Below are 19,729 nucleotides of genomic sequence, written 5' to 3' on the forward strand. Positions count from 1 at the left end.
AATCTTCCCGTTGTTGGATCTTTGTTATTAATTCAACTTTTCAATGAAAGTCTTAGAACGGGTATAGTTCCTGTTCAGTGGAAACAATCAGTAATTTTACCTATAATCAAAAAAGATAAAGATTGTAATAATCCGTTAAACTTTAGACCAATAGCTCTTTTTTCATGTGTAGGCAAAATGCTCAAAACTCTTATAAAGAATAGAATAGAGTGGACTGTAGAATATAATAAGATTTTTAATCCACTACAACTAGGATTTAGAAGGGGTAGAGGTTGTACGGAATGCCTTACATACCTCACCTCAACAATTCAAATAGGCTTCGCTCTAAACCAATACACTATTGGCATCTTTCTAGATATCTCCTCTGCTTATGAAAATGTCAATATATCACTCCTGTATTCCAAATTATTAAAGTATAACATTCCAACCCAACTGGCTAATTTGATTTTCTGCCTTCTAAATGACAGAGAGCTATTTGTCAAAGACAAACTGGGACAAACCCATGGCCCAAGAAAATCAAGTCTGGGACTACCCCAAGGTTCCCCATTAAGCCCTATCCTCTTCAACCTATATTGTCTTTCCCTGTATAATATAATCCCCTCTTCATGCAAACTAATTCAGTATGCAGACGATTTAGTTCTTCTGATTAGAGGGAGTGATATTAATGAATTGGTAATTAATGTAAATAAATTCTTGATTCAGATGGAATTATGGTTGCTAGACCACAACTTAAATCTATCTCAGAACAAATCTTCTGCAATATTATTTACAAAAGGAAACACGAACATCTCTCCCCCCAACGTAGTATTTTGTAACCAGAATATTGGTTGGGTGGATTCAGTCAAATACCTGGGGGTAAATATTCAAAAAAACTTAAAGTGGAATTCATATGTAAACTCAATAGAACTAAAAGTAAATCGTGGTCTGAATGTGATGAGAGCTCTTTGTGGGACTTATTGGGGAAGTGATCCAAAAACCTTATAAATTGTACACAATGGTCTGATTCAGAGCCATCTGGACTATGGCTGCCAGGTAATTTTCGATTGCCCAACTTCCTTAATTAAAAGATTGGAGAAACTAAAATACAAAAGTATCCGAATTATAACTGGATGCATGAAATCTACCCCAATCCATGCTCACTTAAGTGAAAGTGGTCAGATCTCGCTTAAATCTAGATGGGAATGGCTTAGCTCTTAATTTATATTAAAAAATTTAATGCTAATTGGCAACCCAATTATTTGCGCTTTCGACCTGTTAGACTTGGTAATTCAAAGGAACCAAAATCATTGGAAAAACAGAAATATTCCATTTCTAGTGCTTTTAAAAAACAAATTTAAAAGTACTTATCCCAACTTATATTTAAGTGACTTATACCCATGCCATAACTTTGAACTAGACCATCAATTATTTATCAACAATTCCAATCATAAATATCCAACCTAATCGTTCAGATGAACTTGCCTCAGTTCAACTCCAAAAAATAATTCTAAATAAACCTGGTCACATCAAATTCTTCACGGATGGCTCGGTTGATGGTGAAGGATCAGCAGGCTTTGGTGTCTTTAGCCCAGAGATCAACTATTCTTATACCAGTAAACTACCTAAGTATGCCCAAATATGTACGGCTGAGATTGTCGCAATTAATCATGCCTCCAAATTATTTTGAAAAATGGGATTAAACAAGCAATCATCTGATCGGACTCTAAAAGTGCCATACAGAAAATAGGCAGATCAACCTATTCTATGGAAACAGAACACTCATCGTTCATGACCAAGAGAGGCATCATTGAAACGAAAGAAAATAACGTTAATATTAGTCTGGCATGGATTCCAGGACACTCGAATATTAAAGGGAACATGGTGGCTGATAAACTAGCTAATATAGGTAGAACCTTAAATGTAGCTGCTGGTATCACTCTTCACTATTCCAACTTTCTACCAGACATCAAGCATTCCATCTGGAATCGGTGGAAGCAAGAATGGCAGGGGAAAAATCGAAATAATTCATTTTACTCTAAAATTGTAGGTCAGATAGATAAACTCCCCTGGTACCACAATTTTGCATACCAAGACAGAAGACATATAACCACCATTATTAGAATGAGGACAGGTCATTGTGCTACTCCAGTTCACCTATTCAGGATAGGAGTAAAAGACAACCCATATTGTGACTGTGGCCAAGTTGGGTCCTTAAATCATCTGATTTTTGAGTGCTCTATAAATATGTCACCCAATTTTGACCTATATAAAGAATTAGCTAAAACAAATACCCCCACCCCCATTGAAATTTGCCTACTTATGTCCAACCTTAATCCACGTAGGATTAACTTGATCCTTAAATTCCTTAACTTGGCTAAACTTAACTTATAAATTAATCAATTCCCAACTTTGAATTAAAAAAATTAAGAAGATAGATATAAAAAGATATTAGACCTCCAAACGATAAAAGTTTTAACCCTTATGTTTTTTTCTTTGCAATCGAGTGTTCTCGACATGGAACAGCCTTCCGGCTGAGATTATAGATGCTCCATCTGTCAATGTTTTTAAAAAGAAACTGGATGACCACTTGTTCCAAAATTGAACATTTAATTTGTACCAAACACTTGCTCCCTATGTGCTATGTTTTTGTATATTTAGTTATATTTATTTACTTAGTTAGTTTGCATAATATGTATCTATTTTAATGTAACTATTTAATTTAACATTTCATGCATACTATATAATAATATTGTAGTCTAATGGGCATATGGGTTTCGCGACCCCTGCTCAAATTTATTGTATAATAATAATAATAATAATAATATTGCCTTTCCTGTAGGGACTGTCTGGCCCTATAAGAAGATGTTCCTACTAATATATATTTAAAAAAATTGAGGCTTTAGCATATATATTTGGAAATATTCGATTGCCCAGAGCAAGACAAGAGTATTTCCCTGGTGTAAGCTGGGCGAATTATCCCGAGGGATATAACCCAATAAAGGAAGAAGAAGAAGAAGAAGAAGAAGAAGAAGAAGAAAAAATTAGGGTTAGGTTTGATCAGGTTAGGTTTTAGTCATTGACCATTCCAGGTCACGTGACTTTCGACACCGTTGCTGAGGGGCAAAAATTGTGTTTTTGGTGTTATTTTTGCTATTTTCTCGTTTTATTATAAAAAATCTGTGGTTTTAACTACAAAAATTTCAAATATTGGATATAGGACACCCTCGTAGGGGATTCAAAAACCCGGTATAATCAGAAAATCAGTTTTCTTGGCCCATATCGTCGTTCTGTTTACAGTGTATTGTGATTATAGTGATTTAAAACATTTCGGTCTTTAAATGCGGCTGGTATTATAAAAAAACTTACTTTATCTCTTTTACCTTTACTGGAACACTTTCAAGCTGAACAAAACGCTGGTATTTTAATCATATTCTTAAATTAAACAATGGTTTTCTACACTTAACCTAGTTTGTTTACAATATTTTGCCCATCAGTCGCTGTCAAATGACGTCACCCTGGAATGGTCTATTAAAGAATATTTGAATGGTAATATGTCACTTTAATTTTCAGTTATTAACTTGTTTATATTATTTTCGATGACGGTAAGTTAGGTTTGGTCAGGTTATGTTTTAGTCACTAAAAAATATTGAGAACTTGAGAATTATTTCAAATTTTTCTATATTCTTTTCCAAATATATATTTTTTTATATTTTGTCTTCATAAAAAGCGATTGTAGATGTGGTAACAGTGTGAATGTATATACAATTGCATATCTTAATCCGTGCGTTTATAATAAATTTTGATCTGAATTTTATAGTGAAGTATTCTATTTTTTACAGTCGAATTTATATAGGGGCAATACGTAATCTGTTTCAACAAATTTTTTATTGCAGATACGTGCATTTATTGTCAGCACATATTTATCCCTTCTTATTGCTACAATCCTTTTTTTTCTCATCAGAATGTCTTTGGGAAACCTGCGTCCTGTTTAATTCACACAGCCAACCAAATATGCAATATTTACTTAGAAATAGATTGATTTGAAGTGTTGACGTAAGTTGAGGTGACCTTCAACTACACGAGCGCCACCTACGTTGAGCTTTCCATATTAGTTGCCATTGAGTTTTCAATATTTTATATATGCTAGAATATTTCACAGGGTATTCCGAACTTTAAGGAAAAAACACAGTATGATTGTTACACCCGGTATAAAATGACACTTACCTGTCTAGCAATATCATTACATCGATTTTCTTAAATAATAAGGCTATAACATACTAAAAAAATCACTCAAATCGGACAACAGGCTTAGGAAATTCGAGACATCTACATAACATGTCCCATTTTTAAGGTGTTCCGTTAATTTTGTCGCTGTGTGTATTTTGTTACACAGGTAAAAGATTTTTAAATATTTGCTATCTTATGTTTCAGAGTACTATGGATCGTCCTTATTGCCATAGCAATAGCTCTATCAGTTTACTTTATTTTGGAACAATACGAAAAATATGATGAAAATCCATTTATAGTTAGTTTGGCAACGAGGGAGAGGCCCATATATACCATACCATTTCCAGCTATAACCATTTGTCCGTTCACAAAAGCAGACAAGAATAAATTTAACTACACAAGTGTTCTTAATAGACTTTGGGACAATGAAACAGTTTCTCCATTTGAGTAAGTTTATTTATTGTCATTGTGTTTCACATTTAATTTCTCGTTTTGAAAATAGACCTACCATATTACATAATATACTAGACTAGGCAAGACTAAGCTTGTAATATATGTTACGGTAAGAGTAGATAATTTTTTATAGAATAAAGCGACATACCTATTCGACGCGCCTTTTTTAACTTTTTTTCTTTCAAGATATCTACAGATCTATTTTTATTATTTTATATATTTTATCAAACACTCTATTTCCAAATTTTTCAGATTATTCCGTAAGGGTCGTCAGCTTCAAAATTCCGAGAAATTGTTTTTTAGGGGATTTTGCGAATTTTTCCTATTTTATAGACTTCAAAATAGATCAAATCAAGGTTTCCTCATAAATTATATTTAAAATTATTATATATAAATTGAAGAGTCCTTTAGGAAAATGGAAGAAACACGTTTAAACCCCTAAAAACCCCAAAAACAGTTTTGAAGGTGGCGAACCTTACGGAAAAATCTGAAAAAATAGAAATATAGTGTTTGATAAAACCACACAAAATAAAAAAAATTTAGACCTGCAGCCATCTTCAAAAAAAGTTATAAACATTTTTCCAAATTTTTTTTGAAGTTATATATGTTACGGTCAATGGTGTAAATTGGACATTGACGTTAATGGCCGGGCATTGTCGTGAATGTCCATTTTCCTTGGTTATTAACGACAATGTCCGGCCATTAACGACAATAACCTTAAATATTGGCCAATGTTGTAAAAACTTAACGTAAAATTAGATTTTTCATCAATAACCGGTCAATAAGGACAGTGGCCAGAAGCAAATGGCCAATGTTGATAAATCGATGCCTCAGAAGCCAATCACTGGTAAGTTAATAAGTGTTTAAAATGAGATACTAAGATATTTCTGAAAGTAGTTGCAGAAATATAAGTAGTTATTAAAAACAAATAAAACATCTTTATTTATCATATTACGGGTAACATATTCATAAATACAAACAAAGAAATAATAATATTTTTATATACAGTATGGTGCAAATGAAAGGAATAAATTCGTTATTTCGTAAACCGGCGACTTTAGGAAAAATCCCGAAACAGGTCGATTTTTGTTTTTAAATTATGATATTTTGGCATATATAGCATACTAGTGACGTCATCCATCTGGGTGTGATGACGTAATTGATGATTTTTTTAAATGACAATAGGAGTCGTGTGCTAAATTTAATTTATTTCATTTATTTAAATCAGAAAAAAAATGTTTATTTCACAAATAAACAATGGTTTTTCGCTTAAATTAATGTTTAAACTGCCAAGAGGCAGGTGGCTGGTGGGAGCTGGCTTGATCACTGAATTTCATTCTATAGTGATAGTGCTTTGTTGTTTTTTTAGCACCCGGTGTTCTCAAAATATTTTTCGCGTCTTTAATTTCACTTATTCGGTAATTGTATTCGTCACAGTTTAAAAATTATTTATTGTCATCACGTTTTCACTGGACTATTAAGTTTATATAATTATTAAAACGAGTCGCACATCGTTGATATTGATATCCATGATAACACTTATTAAATTTTACGAGTAATTTCAGCACGAAAACAATACACACACACACATGAGGTAAAAAATAGTAAACCTACACATAACCTATCTTTTAGTCAAAATTTCAACATTGACCGATTAACAACGGGCATTGTCGACATTGGCCGGGCAATGATAGAAATGTTATCAAGAATTTAAAATTATCATCAATGTCCAGTTTCTATGGACAATAACGTTAATATCCGGCCATTGTCGACAATGACCAATTCAACCGGCCATTGTCGATATTGGCCGGATTTACGTCATTGTCCGTAACATATACACTGAATCTACGGGTCTATAAAAATAGACAAACATATTTTGTAAAAGTGTCAACTACGCGTGTGAATTTTCGAAATTTTAACATTGGTTACATCCCACATAAAAATAATTAAAACAAAAAATTATGTTTTTGATTGTGGAGAGTGGGAAGGAGGGCGATGAGTTAAAATTGCACTGAGCCCTATTTTTTAATCACATAAAATGTAAACAAATTGAATTCTGGGAGTGAGGGCATTTTGCCTATCTTAACGAGGAGGTAAGCTTTGCTTTATTTATCCCGTCCATAAGTGGAAAGTTTGATGCGCCATTGTCGAGGCATATGCCACTGAAAATTGATGGCAAGCTCTTCTTCTCCACTAAGCACACTGGCCTCGTGCCCAGAGCCCCACGATCCATTGGGGCCCCTAGTCTCTACTCGATTACTAAATGATAACCTAATCCATTATCTAAGCACGGAAAAAAATATACGCGAAATATAAGACCTATCTCAATGAACCAGACGTAATAGCTCATGCCAGATTTTTTTGATGACTCTGTATCGTCAGTCCAACAGAATAGAAAAGATAGATTTAGAGTCGAACCTAAATTCCGAAGAGTTAAAACAAAGTTGCAAAGAATTTGCTGAAATCTATTATGACGACGTAAACGCGAAAGAGTTAGAAATGGAGGGTCTGCATTTAACAGAATACTTGAAAATTAATCAAAATAAAAAAATGCAATAGTATATAGTATTCTGGAATCATCTTTTAAAGGAGAACAAAATTGAAGACATCTTCCCTAATGTAGAAAAGAGCACTGATAATCTTTTTAACCATGATGGAGGATGGTAACAAACTGCAGTGGAGAACGATCCTTCTCAAAATTAAAATGAATAAAAAATTAATTAAGAAGTGCAATGCTTTAAGAGAGATTAAACAGTTTGTCGCTAATATCGATATAATGTGATATGCTCGAAAGCATAGATTTTGAAGATATGTTGCCTCTACAATCAGCATAGATAGATATTTATAAGGACTAATCTTGGATGCTAATTAATTTGTATGTATTGCATTATTTTATATATTTATTCATAATATAGGTACAGTGATGAGCGTGCTAATAACCGGAAAAATACCTCAAAAGATGGAAAACATATTAAGTTATGCGATAAAACAAAATTAAACTAGTAGAGGTAGGATAATTAGCGATAAAACCTATAAACTCACATTATATTTATTGTTTCTCACATTTAGACGTATCAGAGGAGTATGTCAACTAAAATTGTCACGTCACAGTGACAGTTGCCAAACTCGTCCGATACGTCTAAAGGTGGTAAACAATGAACATAATGTAAATTTATAGGTTTTTATCGCTTAACTTCCATAGTTTCATTTCTATTTATCTCACAACTGAATATGTTTTCCATCTTTTGCGTTATTAGCGCGGTCATCACTGTATGATACCTAATGTTACTGTAAAGGAATAAAAATAAAGCTAAAATTTGGCATATCTATCTGTTTTTTTTTTTCTATTCTAACAAAATATTGCTTTATTAGAGTCCATAGTCCCCATTTTCTTAATATGTCTAAAGCAATTAATAGGTGAAAGACGGCCCTGAATTTGACGGCATACTGGTACTACATTTTCTTTTGAGGGGATGGGTACGAACTTTCGGCTTCAATGCTATTTAAATGGGATTCATTTTTTTTCGAATCCTGAGAAAACTAATAAATATTGAAAAATTTAAACGCAGAATGAAAGATTACGTTATTACCGAGGGCCGAAAGTCCCTGAAAACTTCTATAATGTTTATTTTAATAAGCCACAGGGATGAAAAACAATTAGAGAAAATTTAGTGTGATTTTTAATTTCAAATATCTCATTCAAAAGAAACTTTTTATTCATTCTAAGGGACTTTCGGCCCTCGGTAATAAAGTAATCTTTCATTCTGCGTTTAAATTTTTCAAAAATAGTTATACTCTGGGCTAATTAGCAAAATACAAGGAAAAGTTATTTACCAGCAATTTTATTGCTAGAATCTAATCTTATGATTGTATATATTAACAATATAGGTATGCAAAGTCTGTAGATAGTGTGCTACTTGTGTTATAAACAAAATATCGCCCGAAAATCGTATTTTTTCAATTTTTGCTCTATAACTCCAAAGATTTTAACTTTACACCAAAAACACCCAAATAAAAATTCACTGCAATTAAATTCTGCATATAGACACGTGTTTTCCCGATTTACTTTGACGAAAATTTTGCCCGAAAAATGCGGGTTTTCCAACAAAATCTTTAATTTTCCACTAAAATTTTAGATAAGTAATTGTTTATAAATAATTAAATAACTTGGTAGTATAAAAGCTCTTTTTGTATAGATTATAATTCCAGAAGCCGATGGAAATTGAATGAACAGTTTAGCAACAATTGAATTGTTAATTAAAAATTTACGGTCGCTATAACAACCACAATAATTATGATACATAAGAATGACTATGATTTTTGTATAAAAAGACACTGTACTTATCTAATGTACTTTACAGAATTGAAATTTGACTATTTAAGCGGCCTCGGGAATATTTTAAAATTATAAACAATTTTTTGGCTTATAAACAAATATAATATCTCAAAAGGTGATGGTTCGAAAATTATGATCCTATTGTTTATATATTTGCCTTAAATGCCGGTCAACTTTGACCGGTTGTATCTCAGGAACCACTCATCACAATTAAACGTTTTTTCTTTTAGATAAAGTGTCCTGCCGCTTTTTTTTCCAATACCGTTTTCACGATTTAATTTAATTTAATATTTAACGAGATATTCTATTTGTTTATAAGCCAAAAAATTGTTTATAATTTTTAAAATATTTCTGAGGCCGCTTAAATAGTCCAATTTTAATTATGTAAAGTACATTAGATAGGTACAGTGTCTTTTTATACAAAAATCATAGTTATTCTTATGTATCATAATTATTATGGTTATTACAGCCACCGTAAATTTTTAATTAACAATTCAATTGTTGCTAAACTGTTCATTCAATTTCCATTGGCTTCTGGAATTATAATCTATACGAGAAGAGCTTTTATGCTACATAGTTATTTAATCATTGATAAACAATTACTTATCTAAAATTTAAGTTGAAAATTATAGATTTTGTTGGAAAAACGGCATTTTCCGGGGAAAATTTTCGTCGAAGTAAATCGGAAAAACCCCTCTCTATGCAGAATTTAATTACGGTAAATTTTGATTTGAGTGTTTTTGGTGTAAAGTTAAAATATTTGGAGTTATAGAGCAAGAATTTAAAAAATACGATTTTCGGGCGCCATTTTGTTTATAAAAAAAGTAGCACACTATCTGCAGACTTTGCATACCTATATTATTAATATATACAATCATAAGATTCGATAGCAATAAAACAATAAGCAATAAAATTGCTGGTAAATAACTTTTCCCAAAAATGGCCTATTCTCCAATAATCTGCCCAGACTATTATCAGTTTTCTCAGGATTCGAAAAAAATGATTACATTTAAAATACATTGAAAATTTTGACAGGCGTCAAAATATTCCTTTCCTCTTAAATTCTACTACAGTCGAAAACCTTAGACGGCAACTGCAAACGGCAGTTGCAATTTCAACTGCCGTCTCACATCTAACTGCAAATGCAGTTAGATGTGAGAATCAGTCTCATACAAATTAATAGTGCCAAGTAGTGACGTCTGTTACGGCGACAACTGCAACTACCGTCTGTAGCTGCCGTCTGCCGCCTGCAGTCGATGTCGGAATCGTACCTTTCATCATCATCATCAATGGCGCTACAACTCTTCGTGGGACTTTGCCGCGTTTACTATTGCCTTCCATGTTTGTCGGTCCTGTGCCACTAATTCCCATTGTCGCACTCCCTTTTCTCTAGATCTTCTTTGACTGCATCTTTACACCTTTTTCTAGGCCGCCCTACAGACCTTCTTCCATCTGGCCTTTCCCAGAACCCATTGTTTATAAGTCGATTGTTGTTAATGCGTAACACATGCCCTGCTCTTTACGGTACCTAAAATGATTAGCAAATTTTACCTATCCCAGCTCTTAGTCTATTAAACATATACAAAGTCTAAAATATTTTTATTTTTTTAGAATGCAAACCGCCCAATATATGTCATTGGTTTGTGAAGACAATAGCATTGATGATGAGGATACCATTAACACTCATTTGTTAAAAAACGAAACTTTTACAAATCATTTCTATGAAAGACTTGATGAGGTAAGATTAAAGACGTAATTACAGTAGAAGCCCAATATTAGTGCGTAGATTATCCGGGCTGCGGTTTGCGCTTCGTTTTTAGGTTTGCGCACTTTTCCGTGCTATGATTTTTCATTTCTCAAATTGCATCTTTGGTTTTATTGAAATAAGGTCACCGTAAATCACTCGACGGGAATTGTATATTCCATGAGGAAGACGGATAATACAATATCGATGGCAACAGTTCTTGCAATATAATCTTATAAAAGTCGATGCAACACGTCAAGTCTGCCCGGGACATTTGTCAATATATAGGGTGTATCATTAAGAATGTCCAATCTCTGAATTGTAGGTTCTAGACCTCAAGATATTAAGATTTAACCCAAATCACTTAAATAAAATATGGCTCCTCATCATACTTAGCAGAAAGTGTGGCTACTATATACCCTATTAAATTGTGATAAGCTACTAGCGTTTCTAGCTACTACCACTACTACCAAGTAGTAGCGGATAGATACACTTATACAATCCCGGTGTAAGTCAGATCTATTTCAGGGACGCGACCCTGCTCATGCAAGCCATGGCTATCCCCCAAACCCAAATAGGGGAGGTCATGTCCCGATCCAAGTTTCCTACCAGATATCCAAAAATCCTTTCCGATTTTCCAACCCACAGGAGTAAACCTAATGCGCCAAAAAAATCATTGGGGAAGGCAACGGGAAACCACTCCAATTATTTCTCCCGAGTAAAGTTAACATGGCGCAATCCAAACATAATCAGAGTATTACTGATCATTGACCTCGGAAACCAAGATCCGGCAGGGAAGAGTGCGCACCAGACTGTAGGGCCTTCCCGGTCGTCACCACACGAAACCCCTACAATTTAAAAAGTGCGACAACTTTAAAAATGTCTAGCAGTACAATCAGATTAGGCACATGGAATGTTAAAAGCCTCTATGCAGCAGGCAAGCTCAGTAACTTAGTTCAAGAGGTTAAACGCTTAAAAATTGATATAATGGGCATCAGTGAGCTCCGCTGGCCTGGAGCGGGAACATGTGAACAAGATGAAGGCACACTATACTATTCTGGAAGTGTAGAAGATGACGTACATCATAGGAATGGAGTTGGCATATTTATAACATCTAAATTCAAGAAATATGTTAAAAATGTTGTACCTGTGAACGACAGACTAGCGATACTCCAATTAAATAGTAAACCATTTAATGTCAATGATATCGAGGTATATGCCCCTACTTCAGAAAAGAAATATGACAATGATGTTGAATCATTCTATAGTCAATTAAAACAGACACTTAACAATCTAAAAAGGAACGAAATCACATATCGTATTGGAGATTTTAACGCGAAAATTGGTCAAGGACGAAGATCTGACCTGATAGGTGAATATGGACTAGGGGAGAGCAATGAAAGAGGCGATAGATTATACCAGTTCTGTCAAGAACATGACATAATAATCGCAAATACATGGTTCAAATTACACAAAAGATTATATACATGTAAGGGACCAGGAGATAACTCACTTCTAGTGTTGCCCAAAATCGGTCTTGGTCTTGCAGTCTTGGTCTTGTTCTTGCATTTTCGCAAGACCAAGACCAAGACCGCTTTATTTTAGCAAGACCAAGACCAAGACTGACCGTGCAAGACTTGAGCAAGAACAAGACTAAGCCTGCAAGACTCTTGCGTCTTGCAGTTAGGATTGAGTGTCGTTTTAGGGAATATAGTAGTTCGGGTATATGCTTAGAGACTATGAGACGCAAAAAAAGGTAAAAAAAATTTGGAAAATTGGACTTTGGATGCGCATTATGAACAATACAATAAACATACATAACGAATCAAAATATACATTAACCCTCGTAAGGCGATGCGGGGTGCAGCTGCACCCAGACCTCGTTTTTCTCACCTATCTTTTTTAATAAATTTTTTTGATTTTTGTCCATTTTTTTATTCGCATTAAATTCAATTCTAAACACATTACACCCATTGCAGCATCTAAAACGTTTTACGTTTACGTGATTTTTTAGAAAAATTACTGTATTGTGCAAATGATGAAAATTTCATATTCTGAATTGGACATTTCTGGTGTTCCACTTGGAGCTAACAGAGCTACGGGACAAGGTCGGTGTTACTTATGTCAGAGAAAAAAGACCGAAAGTCCCGACATAACTGTATTTTGTGTAAAAACTTTGTGTTGGTCACTCTGTGAAAAATTTCATGTGTTTATCTTGCAATGATAATAATTTTTTTTAAGAAGAAATGGGTACTTTGTTTGTAAAATTATGTCTCATACTATAATAAACAAGTCCTAATTATCTTTCAAATCAATTTTCCCGACGTTCACATATAAAAAAATGGATATACAGATGGGGTGCAAATGCACCCCGCACCGTTGTTTACGTAAGAATCTAAGCACCGCTTTACGAGTGTTAAAAGAACACTTGACACGTACTGTCTTTGATTTATTTGACACGTACTCAGAGGTCATAATAAATTTGTACGATGTAAAAATAAAATATTTTATAATACATTCTTTCTTATATAGCAGACGACGCATTCGCTCTGAAATTCATTGTAATTGTCTAGATTTTGAGAATAGGTCCTTTCATAAAATAATCTTGTGTTTTGACGCCGACAGTAATAAATATCATTTTGAAACTTGTTATGATGTCACCAAAGCTAATATAATACGACACCCACTTAATTGTTTTTCCTTATCAGTTTAAAGACTAAAGACTATCGTAGGTATATAAATTTTTGCAGAGTGTGCAATTATATCAATGGTCAAACAAAATACCATTCTAGACAAATATGTAATGTTCTTTAATACAGTCAAGTTTATGCCATTTATTGGATTTTTTGTGTTTTAACCATGTTTTAGCACATGTAAGGTTATTAAATGCAAATGTTTATTAAGAAACAGACTGACTCCCGTGGGACATCGTAGATAGCTCAGTTAGTGAGAGTATATAGGCAGGGATAGTTTAGATCGTGGGTTCAAACTCCACCCGATGTGAGTTGTTTATACATTTATTAATTTGGTTGGTTTTGTAACTAAAGGAACAGAATCATGAAAATTGGAACGAAGGGGTTTTAAAGAGTGATCTATTTTTAATGAAAATATTTTCATCTATTTCCCACTTCCGGTTATACCGGAAGTTGCTTATAACTTCATTTTTTTGAATGGGACACCCTGTATATTTTTACATACATTTTTAAATTCTCGTCGATGTCTTCGTTGTTAAAATGTTTTGTAATGTTATATAAGGTAGTTTAAAAGAGAATTAAATTTTTTTCTTAATTTCGCAGCAATATTCACACCCTGTATAATTGTAGTAGTTTGACATCCAAAACTATATTTATGTTTAGATGATTTTTAATATAATCTACTATTGTTAAGAATTGTTAGTATACCCCATTCCACGAATATAGGTACGACTCTCTTGGATTATCGCGACAACGAATATTTTACTGTGCAAAATATGAAGGACGAAAGAAAATCGCAAATTATATTGGAGGGGAGCCCAAGCGGGGATTTTTGCAGTTACTCGAGCGCGTCAGATTAGAATATGGGAAGAAACCTGGTACCCTGAAGATGTACCTCTACCATATATTGGCTCTTAACACAGGGGAGTTCGTTAAGGGGGGCCCGAAAAAAAATCTATCCTTAAAAAAACTCGAAATTGTCAGATTAAGATAAGGTAAGTTAAGTACATGCAAAAGAGTGTATACTTCAAAAATCTGACGATTTGAGCCGGGCGTAAGGAAATGGGTGAGTCCCAAACTTTCACAAGGAAAAAGCGAATATTTCGCGAAATTAGTGACAGATCAAAAAGCTAAAAAATATGTGCTCAATATTTTTTAAAAATCTATCGAATGATACCAAACACTACTTCTCACGGAGAGGAGTGGGGGGTAAATTTAATATTTTAAGTACGAATCCCGCGATATTTCGCGAAATGAACATTAGATCGAAAAACTATCAAACACACTTATTCATTATTTTTGAAAAATCTATCGAATGGCACCAAACGCGACCCTCCTCGGAGGTGGGGTGGGGGGTAACTTTAAAATCTTAAATAGGAGTCCCCATTTTTTATTGCAAATTTGGATTCCTTACGTTAAAATAAGTAATTTTTATTCGAAACATTTTTTCAAATTATGGATAGATGGCGTTATAATCGGAAAAAACGATTGTTGGAAATGGAAAATTAAATTAAAAAATGGCAAGCGCCCACTAAAATGGAAAACTTTACTTAACTTTTTTTGGTTTTAGGACCTACTCTTCACAACCCAATAGGTCCATATAACGCTCGAGTGACTGCACATTTAGCATACTTTGCTCCCCTACCATATTGTTGTTTATTGGAGTAATTATTAGAGCAAGGTATTACCGGTCCTGGTAAAGAGACAGTGAGGTCGATTTAAATCCGCTCCGCAAAAAAACTTCAAATACTGAAGCTTTGCGAGCAGAAAAATCACCAAATTATTTGCAAAGTGTAAATAAGTGAGTTAAGAAATTTACAGTGTAAATTTAAAAAGAATATTGAAAGTAAGATCCATACATTATTAATCTAACCTAGTTTTAATAAAATTATATTTTAACTACTAACAGTAAAATAATTACAGTCATAGTCAAGTTTTTTGGCACTGATAAGAAGTCAAAGTCCTATGGGTGGACTAGCCGAAGCTGCTTTCAGCAGTGGTAATTACTAATAAATTGATTTAATTATAATTAAGGTACTTCGGTATCTATCTATCGAAAAATACAGAGTCGGCTTTCTGAACGAAAACAAGAAGATATTGAAGAATAAGAAGATATTGAAGAATAAGAAGATATCGAAGAATAAGAAGATATTGAAGATAAGAAGAAGACATTGTTGATAAATCTAATTTATTCAAGTGAACATTAATTGTTGATATAAATAAATAAATAAGATATTAAATGGTATTTAAATAGTTTTATAATTAAAGTAAAAAAAATTGAATAATATATAAATATTTTGTAATTAAAGTAAAAAATTTAATTAATTTGATTTAATCAAGTAGGTTTTAATTTGATTTAATATTTGTATTTATAAATACATACCTACTTTAATAATTTGAATAGGAAGAAAGATGGCGGATGGTAATGATAGCATTAATGAGGATGGTAAAAGAAAAAGCAAAGAGGAGCAAGATATATTTAGCAGGAGTAGAAAAGTGAACCGAACACCAGACAGGTCGAAACCATCAACGAATGAAACCAGCAGCCAGAACGAAATGATGGAACTAATGAGACAATTAGCAAGCGATAACAAAAAGAAAAACAAGGACCTGGAAGATATAAAAAATACAATGGGTAATATGATTGAGGAACTAAAAGAAATTAGGAAGGAAAATAATGAATACAAATTGCAAATGAAAGAAATAATAAGAGAAAATGAAAATCTAAAGAAAGAAATGGCTACGATGAAACAAAAAATAGATAAAATAGAAATAACCTTGGAAGCATGTCAGAAAGAAAAGAAGAAAAATAACCTAATAATGAGAGGCTTACCACTAGACACAATAGGAACAGAGCAAATAGAGAACTTCATAGAAGCAAAAATGGGAGTAAAATCAGAAATAAATAGGGTACAAAAGATAAATGAAACAATGTGTGTTATAGAATGTAAAAAATTCGAAGATAAAATGAAAATACTGAAAGCCAAGGGTAAACTAATGAGCTATAAACAACATAGAGTATATATAGAATGTGACCTAACATTAAAAGAGATAGAAATACAAAGAAACCTTAGGAAGATAGCAGCAGAGGAAAAGACTAATGGGAAAAGGACAAAAATTGGATATGGATTCATAATTATTGAAGACATTAAGTGGAAATGGAACCAAAAAACAAGCCGGATAGAAAAAGTAACATACAATACAGAACCAACTTGTTCAAAAAACTAGCTGTAGAAAACACAATGATGGACCGAGAAACAAAACAGGCAAAGAACAGGGACATGACCAGATTTAAAGATAATAACACAAACGTAAGGAAAAACAAATTGAAGTACAACTTAAACATAGAAAAGAACAGAACAATTTTGAAAATGGCATCATGGAATGTAAGAGGTATAAATGGGAAAGAAATAGAACTGGGGGAAGAAATTAGAGATAAGAACATTGAAATAGTAGCTATAACAGAGACAAAGAAAAAAGGAAGAGGATCAATAATATTAGAAAACGGAATGTTACTAATATACAGTGGAGTGGAAGAAACGAAGAGAGCTCAGGCAGGAGTAGCGTGCCTGATTAAGAAGGATAGTATCAACAAAGTAAAAAATTGGATATATTACAACGAACGTATACTAAGAGTAGACATATATATGGATACAGAGGAAACCAATACAAACCTAATCATATGCTATGGACCAGATGAAGACGCAACAAAAAACGAAAAGAATGAGTTCTGGGACAAATTACAAGAAGTGATAAATGATTGTACAGAGAAAATGGTGATCACAGGAGACATGAACAATAGAGTGGGGAAAGAAGCAGAAAAATGGAACAATGTCATCGGACCGTATGGGGAGGAAAAAATAAACAAAAATGGAAAATTACTACTTGAATTCTGTCTAGACAATAACCTGGTGATTATGAACACACACTTCCAACATAAAAGGATACACAAGATCACAAGAGAAGTCAAATCAAGAGACGAACAATCAATTATAGACTATACTATAGTGCAAAAAACAGAGAAGAACTGGATAAGAGACGTAAGGGTGAAAAGGAGTTATGAAATTGGTAGTGACCACTATCTACTAGAAACCACATTCAAAAGCAAAAGAAAAGAAATAAAAAGAAATGAGAACATAAACAGAGAACACAAAGAAATAATAAAAATTTATAAACTAAGGGAAGAAACAACGAAAATAAGATACACAGAAGGGCTAGAGAAAGAAATAGACAATGAACATATAATAACAGAAACAATAGAAGAAGAATGGGGAAAATTTAAAAATGCGATGATAAAAACAGCTAAATCAATATGTGGAACCACAAGAAATAACAACACAGGGAAACGAACGTCTTGGTGGAACGATGAAGTGAAAAGAGAAATAAAAGAAAAGAAGAAATTATGGAAAGAATACATACAAGACAAAACACAACAAAAATATGAAAATTATACGAGAAAAAGAACAAAAGTTAAAGAGATAGTTAGGAAAGAGAAAAAGAAAAGTTGGGAAAAATTCGGAGAAAAAATGGAAGAAAACAGCACAGAAAACGTAAAATTATTTTATAGAACACTGAAAAACCTAAGAAGCAACAAAGAAACGAAACTGAAACAAATAATGAACAAGGAAGGAATAATAATAAATGACGATAAAACAATAATGGAAAGATGGAGGGAACATTTCCAGCTGTTACTGAATGGAAATCAAGTGAACACAATGGAGAAGGAAAGCCACATAAAGAGAGTATCCATAAGAAACACGGAAAATCCAGAAACTATAGAAAAAGAAGAACTAGAAGAAGCAATAAGAAAGATAAAGATTGGAAAAGCACCAGGAAGCGATGAAGTAGCACCAGAAATGATGAAATATATAGGAATAAAAGCAAAAGAAAAATTGTTATACATATATAACCTAATATGGAAGAGAAAAGTAATACCCAGAGTATGGACAAATGCAGTAATTATACCTATATACAAAAAAGGAAACACAAGAGACTGTAAGAACTATAGAGGTATATCACTACTATGTGTAGCAGCAAAAGTATACGAAACCATAATAGAAAGGAAAATCAGAAAAGAAATAGAACATAAATTAGAGGACGTACAAAGTGGATTCAGGAAAGGACACAACACACAAGACCATATATTTACCATGCAACAAGTAATAGAAAAAGCATTAAAGAAAAATAGAGAAATATACCTGAGCTTTATAGACATGGAAAAAGCCTTCGACTCAGTCAAAAGAAAAGATATATGGGAAAGCCTAAAGAAGAAGGAAGTACGCGAAGAACTGATAGAAGCAACAAAGAGTATATACATGAAAACAACAAATACAGTAAGAATGTTAAATATACAGTCAGAACCATTTGAAACAACTCAAGGAGTTAGACAAGGGGGAAGTCTCAGCCCAGTGCTATTCATAAATGTAATAGATGAGATAGTGAAAGAATGTAAGAAAACTTTCAAGAAATACTGCATCGGTTGGAACAGAATGCAAATGATAAACGCTGAGATGTGTATATTTGCAGACGACATAGTATTAATTGCGGAAACAGCAGAAAAACTGAAATACAACTTAGAGAAATGGAACCTAGAAGCAAGCAAATACAACTTAAACGTAAACAAAGAGAAGACTCAGATAATGAAAATATCAAGGAAACAAGGGACGGAAGATCAAATAGAAATAATGATAGACCAACATCAATTAATACAGACAAATTCATACAAATACTTAGGAACAGTAATCAACAACAAAGGAGACATAGAGGACGATCTTAACAACAGAATAGAAAACACAGGAAAACTATTCCAAGCACTAAATAGAGGATTCCTTAATAAGAAAGAAATATCAACAAAGACCAAGATGACAATATACAAAACAATATATAGACCTACGGTGACATATGGAGCAGAAAATTGGATATTAAACAAAAGACACCAGAGCAGAATACAGGCAGCAGAGATGAAATACCTCAGAAGAACGATAGGAGTAAAAAGAACAGATAGAATCAGAAATGAAGAAATAAGAGAAAGACTCAAAATCATGCCGATACTCGACTCAATCAAGAAGAAAAAATTGGCATGGTTCGGACATCTAACCCGGATGGACAATGATAGACAAGTGAAAAGAGTGTGGGAAGCCAAACCAATAGGTAAGAATAGAAGAGGAAGGCCCATCAAAGAATGGAACAGTGACATTTCGCAGATACTGCAGAGTAAGGGTAAGACTTGGCAGGAAGCAACACAGATGGCATCCAATAGGAAGGAATGGAGAAAGTTCGTTAAGAGCTAGGACAATT

General features: G+C 33.2%; 1 protein-coding gene across 2 annotated transcripts in view; it reads left to right on the forward strand.

The window, feature by feature from the left end:
- LOC114336265 (pickpocket protein 28) overlaps positions 1 to 19,729 on the forward strand; it is a 353,651-nt gene that overhangs the window by 79,326 nt on the left and 254,596 nt on the right. For both annotated transcript variants that reach the window (XM_050657304.1, XM_028286595.2), the window contains exons 3-4: positions 4,411 to 4,653; positions 10,607 to 10,733. In XM_050657304.1, the coding sequence (XP_050513261.1) occupies positions 4,411 to 4,653; positions 10,607 to 10,733 (370 nt within the window). The remainder of the gene's footprint in view (positions 1 to 4,410; positions 4,654 to 10,606; positions 10,734 to 19,729) is intronic.

Source organism: Diabrotica virgifera, chromosome 7, assembly GCF_917563875.1.
Source record: "Diabrotica virgifera virgifera chromosome 7, PGI_DIABVI_V3a".
NCBI classification, from domain to species: domain Eukaryota; kingdom Metazoa; phylum Arthropoda; class Insecta; order Coleoptera; family Chrysomelidae; genus Diabrotica; species Diabrotica virgifera.